Source organism: Fukomys damarensis, unplaced genomic scaffold (assembly GCF_012274545.1).
Source record: "Fukomys damarensis isolate Sample0158 unplaced genomic scaffold, DMR_v1.0_HiC HiC_scaffold_2, whole genome shotgun sequence".
Lineage (NCBI taxonomy): Eukaryota > Metazoa > Chordata > Mammalia > Rodentia > Bathyergidae > Fukomys > Fukomys damarensis.
Window position 1 is genome coordinate 6,655,328 of NW_022900914.1, and position 6,000 is coordinate 6,661,327.

Sequence of the window (6,000 nt, forward strand, 5' to 3'; positions counted from 1 at the left end):
CGCCGCCTGCCTCACTGCCTCACAAGGACAAGGCCCAAGTCTGATACCCGGTACAAAAAAAAAAAAAAAAAACACTAAATGCAAGTAGTCAGGTAGAAACAACTGCCACTGGATCTGGCAAAATTGTACCACCAGAACAGAGCCGAGTCCACACGCAGCCCACCCGCTGCTCGTCCTCCGTCTCCTCCCATGCTGGTCTCACGGGGACAAGGACACCCCCATCTGGGGCTCTAGCAGTCCCACACCCTGCTCTGCCCCCACCCCGTACCCATCTCCTAACAAGCTTCTAAGCAATTTGCTTATGCTTTTATAATTATTATTTTTGGGGGGAGAGTACTGGAGATTGAACCCAAGGCCTTCACACTGAGCTACATCCCCAACTCTTCTTAAAAACATTTTATTTTGAGACAGGATCTTGCTAATTTGCCCAGGCTGGGCTCAAACTTGCGATCTTCCTGCCTCAGCCTCCCAAGTGCTAGGATTAAAGGCCTGTGTCATGCCCAACTCTGTGCTTCCCTGTGGAGGTCAAGGGCAGCCCTCTGAGCAGCTGACACTGGACGTGTATTTGTTGACTGAGTGACTGAGTGAAAGCTTTCAGATAAACATCTTGAATTAGAGGAAGCACTTCTGTGTCCACACTCGAGTTGTAAAAACACTTAACTCACAGAAATATGGTCATCGTACAGAAGTAAAGCCTCAAGCAAGATCACAGACCACTAAACCAGTGCTGACATGAGTGTCGTGTGAGCAAGGTGGTGTGTGGCTTGGCCCTGTGGGATACAGAAGCAGGCTCAGCCTACTGAGTGTGACCCAGGAGAACCAGGCCCAGGAGGAGGACAGGGACAGCGTCCACGTAGGCAGCTGCAGGGGCTGGAGAGCTCACCTGGGTGGCACCCCAGCCCCGGGCCAGTTCCTTGTCTGTTCAGACTTTGCCACCCTTCATCCCATGAGCACCTCTGTGGCCCGGACCCCGGCCTACCCCTGTGCATGAGCCAGTGGTCTGGCCTGCAGGACAGGGCAGAAGTCCCTCCATCGCAAGGCCGGGGTTCCATCTCCAGCACCACAAAAAACACCCCAAGCACCCACAGACCACTGCAGAGGAGGCATAAGGAAGGTGGGAGAGAGAAGCTGTGGCCGTCAAATGTGCTGGCCCCTGGGGCTGCTCCACGTGCGCACAGGTGTACACACATGTGCAGGCGTCGAGCAGACCAGGAGTCTCCTGAGGGAGACTGCTGGAGGGAGGCTGCTGAGGCCCGTAGCTAGCAGCCAGGCACTGCCATTAGCACCCCCAGACTGGCACCTGGCACCCCTGACAGGCTGCTGGGAGAACGGAGTGTCTTCCCGGCACCGTTGTTTCCTTCCTCTCCTCTGTCCTCCCTGGGCTCCCTTTCTGTGTTCATCCTCAGTCTGTTCAGGGCCCTGAGTGACGGCTGAGGCGCTGGGTTTCCATTCACTAGGGCCACATTGCTCTGGGAGGCCTCTGAGAGAACAGCCAAGGTCACCCACCACGGGCGCGCATGTGTGTGTGTGTGTGTGTGTGCACGCGCGCGTGTGGCCCTTGGAGCATTCTGTGCACTCCCCTTGGCTTCAGAGACTCATGGGACCCAGTAGAACCGTAGGTTTCTTCTACCCCCAAGCCTGATTTCTCTGATCTAATTTTGAAGAAGTCAGCCCTGGATGCCTTAGAATCAGACAGGTGGGGAAACTGAAGAAGTGTGAGATAGTTAGAAGAAGAAAAATTAATTCATGGGGCCAGGGTGTGGCTTACTTTTAAGTGCCTGCCTAGCATGCATGAGGCCCTGGGTTCCATTCCCAGTACTGAAAAAAACATGCGTTCACATTTGCACACAAGGAAGCTCGGGTAGGCATTTTTCCTCCAAACTGGACTGGTTTCTTGCCAGCCTGGCCTTCGTGGGTGGGACAGGCGAGTCCACAAGTTTGAGCTGCTCTCAGGGGTACACCGGGAGAGCCCTTGACCTGAAGGCAACAACGGCAGGTGCAGGGAGCAGTGCCCGGTGCCTGCACAGCCTCTGACATGGGGCCCGGTGGGGCAGGGCACAGTGGCCAGCGGGCATCTGTGGTCCTCTCCCACAGGGACAGTCGCTGGGAAAGACCCAGGGTCTCACTTAGACGGGAGCTGAAAACGCAACTGCAACTACATATGCATTTAGCGAAACTGCTCGACACGAAGAATCACCAAAAGGATGTGAACCAAAATAGCAACAAGACATGAGGGTTTCTGAGCCATAGAATGGGGTCGGATGTTAAGATGGACCCCAGTGCCACCGCAGGGCCCCAGGGACAGCATTCTGCAGCCTGTGCTGGGCCTGGGTGTGTGGTCTGGAAATACTGGGAGACTCTGCTTTCCCAGCTTTCGGGTCCTTGATTCCACTCCTGCCAGGGGCTCAGAAATGTAATGAAATGTATACAGTGGGGTCCACCATAGCATTACTGTAATGGCAAAAAAATTAGAAACAGTTTTAAAGGCCCTGTAAGGGCCTGGTTTAGAAAGTTCACTTAATGTGTTTATGAAAGGTTAATGATATTTTTTAAAGTGCCTAGATTGTTAATGTAGGAGAAAAGCCAATACAAATTAAATATGCTATCAGCTCTTAATTCTGTTATACATTATGTATAGAAGAAAAGCTGCCAGCCAGCATGGTGGCACAGCCTGTAATTAATCCCAGCTACTGAGGAGAATGAGGCAAGAGCCCAAGTTCAAAGCCAGCTTGGGCAACCTAGCGAGACCCTGTCTCAAAGTAAAATAAAAAGGGCTGGGCCAGCGTTCTGGACGGCTGAGGCAGGAATAGTGCTAGTTCAAGCTCAGTCTGCACAATTTAGCAAGCTCCTCCTTCAAAAGAAAATTAAAAGGTCTGGTGATATTGCTTAGTGAAAAGGCCCAGGGTTCTGTCCCTAGTATCTCCCTCCTCACCCTAAAAAATAAAGGACTGGAGGGCCAGAGATTTAGCTCAGTGGCACTGCGCCTCCCTCATAAGCACAAGATCCTGAGTTTGGTCCCCAGTACCAAAGAATACATAAAGGACTGGGGGTGTAGTGTGATAACAGGGCACTCACCTAGCAGGCACAAGGCCCTGAGTTCGATTCCCATGTCAAAATGCCAATAATGGTCATCTGTGAGTGGTGAAGGTGGGAGTATACATTTTATAATTAGCATATAATCAAAAAGTTTTATTTTAAAAAATAGGAGAATAGCCAGGCGTGGTAGTGCACGCCTGTAATCCCAGCCCTCGGGAGGCTGAGGCAGGAGGATCACTGTGAGTTTGCCTGGGCTACATAGTGAGTTCCAGGTCAATATCAACTACACAGTGAGACCCTGTTCCCCCCGCCCAAAAAAAAAGGAGAATAAAAGGAACTTCAGGCTGAAATAAAGGGGCAGTAAGGAAGACTCCTTCCCACACGGCCAGAACAGTAGGCTCTGGGGCATGAGGGTGGTTGCCCCCTGGTTTCTTGGCCACTTAGTTCTGCCATAGCTCCTGGTGCCTCCCTGCAGACCCCGCCCTGCCCCAGCTCTCCTCACCCTGCTTCTGCCCCTTGAGTCCCCTGCAGCGCTGGGATCTCTGCCAGCCTGGGCCGGCTGGGGCAAACTGGGCCGGGCACTGACCAAGGGGGTGGAGCCAGGGTGGACCCGGGGCTAGGGCAGCCTGGGGTCACCAGGACAAGCCAGAGGCCTGGTTCCTGGGCCTGCCCACTGCACAGGACACCGGCCCGGAGGAGGAGGAGCAGGCGCTCTCCCTCTGTCCGGGATACAGTGTGTCCAGGCCCTGCCCTGCCCCGCTGGCTGCAGAAGCAGCACACCCACACCTGTTCCGCCTCTCCTCACAGAATCCGAATGTCAGGCATCAAAGGTCTGCAAGGGGTGGTGAGGAAGACGGTGAATGACGAACTGCAGGCCAATATCTGGGACCCACAACACATGGACAAGATCGTCCCCTCGCTGCTTTTCAACCTGCAGCATGGGGAGGAGGCAGAGAGGTGAGCGCCTGGATGTGGGCATCCTGAGTGCCGCCAGCCTGCTGCGCCCACGGGGTCGGGCCTGTGGCGTGTCCTGCAGAGTCAGAGCTGGCCCCCAGGAAGCTGCTGGCTGCTGTCCTCTGCCTCCGCAGGACAGTGAAGGGAGGACAATCATAACGCCAGCCTCCCTCGGGGCACATGTGCTACTGGGAACACAAAGGACCAAGAGTCAGGTTCCTTTGTCTCCGGAAGCAGCGGGCCAGGAAGGTTTAAAGTGTGTTTCAAGGCTCCAGTTACTGAGGGCTTTCCCTTTGGACCTTCCTTCCTCCCTCACTTCCTGATTCTATTTCAGGCCTGCTTAGCTGGGTGTGGTGGTGCATGCTTGTAATCCCAAAACTCTGGGAGGCTGAGGCAGGAGGATGGCAAGATCAAGCCCCAAGGCAATTAGTGAGTTAAAAAGAGTTATGTCTCAACATAAAATATATATTTTTTAAAAAGGGCTGGAGATGTAGCTCACTGCAAAAGCCCTGGACTCGATCCCTAGTACCACAAACAAAACGCAATGTGCCTCATCAGCCACAGCCACTGAAAAAGAGTTGCAGACAAGTGGGTTTTAATCTGGGAGCCCCTAAACTTGGGCTTCCCCCTGTGGCACGGGATGGGAGGTTCACGTTGCTGTCTCACCTTGGCTGTGTACCCCATGCTGGGTAAAGATGTGTGCTGACTACATCTGTCACCTTCTGGCTATTGAGCCTGGAGGTGACACTGGAGGGGGTGGTGCCCCCCAGCGGCTGTTTCTGGGATCACTGCCGAGCTCTTTGAGCCTGGCGCCCTGAGGCTTCCCATCCGGTCAGTGGTCAGTGTGAGGATCTACTCCTTGTGCCTCGGGGACCATTTAGGTACACGGAAACACCCGTGCTCCACCCCTCACCTGGCTCACGGCGCCAGCGAGGCGCCTCAGAATTTCCAGAAGGGGAGCTAGGCCGTCTGCCCCAGTCTTCCTCCGCTCCGGCCTTCCTTACGGTTTCATTTCTGACGGCCATGACGTCTCCCCGTTGCCTGGTGCAGGCTCCGTTAAGCTCCTGCTTGTCCTGCCATGTCGTTTCCGTGGAGGAAGCACAGAAACCTAGGGATGCACAAAGCCCGACTCCCAGCATCGCCCCACCCACCCACTGGCTCTGTTTCCACAGCCGGTCTCCCTCCCCGCTCCAAGCACCAGAGAAGGAGAAAGAGAACCCGGCGGAGCTGGCGGAGAGGTGCCTGAGGGAGCTGCTGGGCCGGGCAGCCTTCGGCAATATAAAAAATGCCATCAAGCCTGTTCTCATGTGAGCTGAGTGCCCCTGCCCCTCCTGCCCTCGGCCCTGGAATGTCCCAGGCCTGGCATCTTCCCACTGGCTTGGGGAGATGGCACAGTTGTGATGCCACGGCCAGGTGTGTCCTTCGGTACCTGTGTTTCCTGCATCGTGACAGCAGAGCTACCAAGGGGAGGGTGCCTCGTGTGGGGTGCGGATGCCCAGCTTGGTTCCCGTGCCCCATCCAGCTCGGGCTAGATCACGCCCTTCACCTCCACCTCCACCTGTCAGCACCGCCTCACTTCCCGGGAACTACCAGGGGCTCTCAGGAGTTCACCTCTGCCCCCAAGCTGTCCCCCTCACATCACCCCGACGTTGTCACCCCCACAGCCATCTGGATAACCACTGCTTGTGGGAGCCCAAGGTGTTCGCCATCCGCTGCTTCAAAATCATCATGTACTCGATTCAGGTATGGCAGCCCCCTGGCCCCGGGTGGACCTTGCCAGTGAGCCCTGGGCCAGGGAAGAGGAAGAAAGGTGGTGATGTTTTTAAGGAACTTTTCAGCCTTTGAGGTGAAAGGGACCAGGAGAAGAATGTGGCACGGCCCGGGTGTCCCCGGCCTTGGGAAGGCCCCAAGCCCTGGGCCCCGGGAGGGGGCTGCCCTGCCCCGGGGGTGCTGTTTCGGACCGGCGTGCCTTCCTCCCTCAGCCGCAGCACTCCCACCTGGTTATCCAGC

The 6,000-nt window shown here is 55.6% G+C and overlaps 1 protein-coding gene across 1 annotated transcript in view; it reads left to right on the forward strand.

Moving 5' to 3' along the window:
* The window catches only part of Efr3b (EFR3 homolog B), a 42,401-nt gene that overhangs the window by 18,841 nt on the left and 17,560 nt on the right, over positions 1–6,000 (forward strand). The window contains exons 5-8 of the mRNA XM_033763104.1: positions 3,844–3,993; positions 5,163–5,297; positions 5,655–5,733; positions 5,973–5,999. Coding sequence (XP_033618995.1) covers positions 3,844–3,993; positions 5,163–5,297; positions 5,655–5,733; positions 5,973–5,999 — 391 coding nt within the window. The remainder of the gene's footprint in view (positions 1–3,843; positions 3,994–5,162; positions 5,298–5,654; positions 5,734–5,972; position 6,000) is intronic.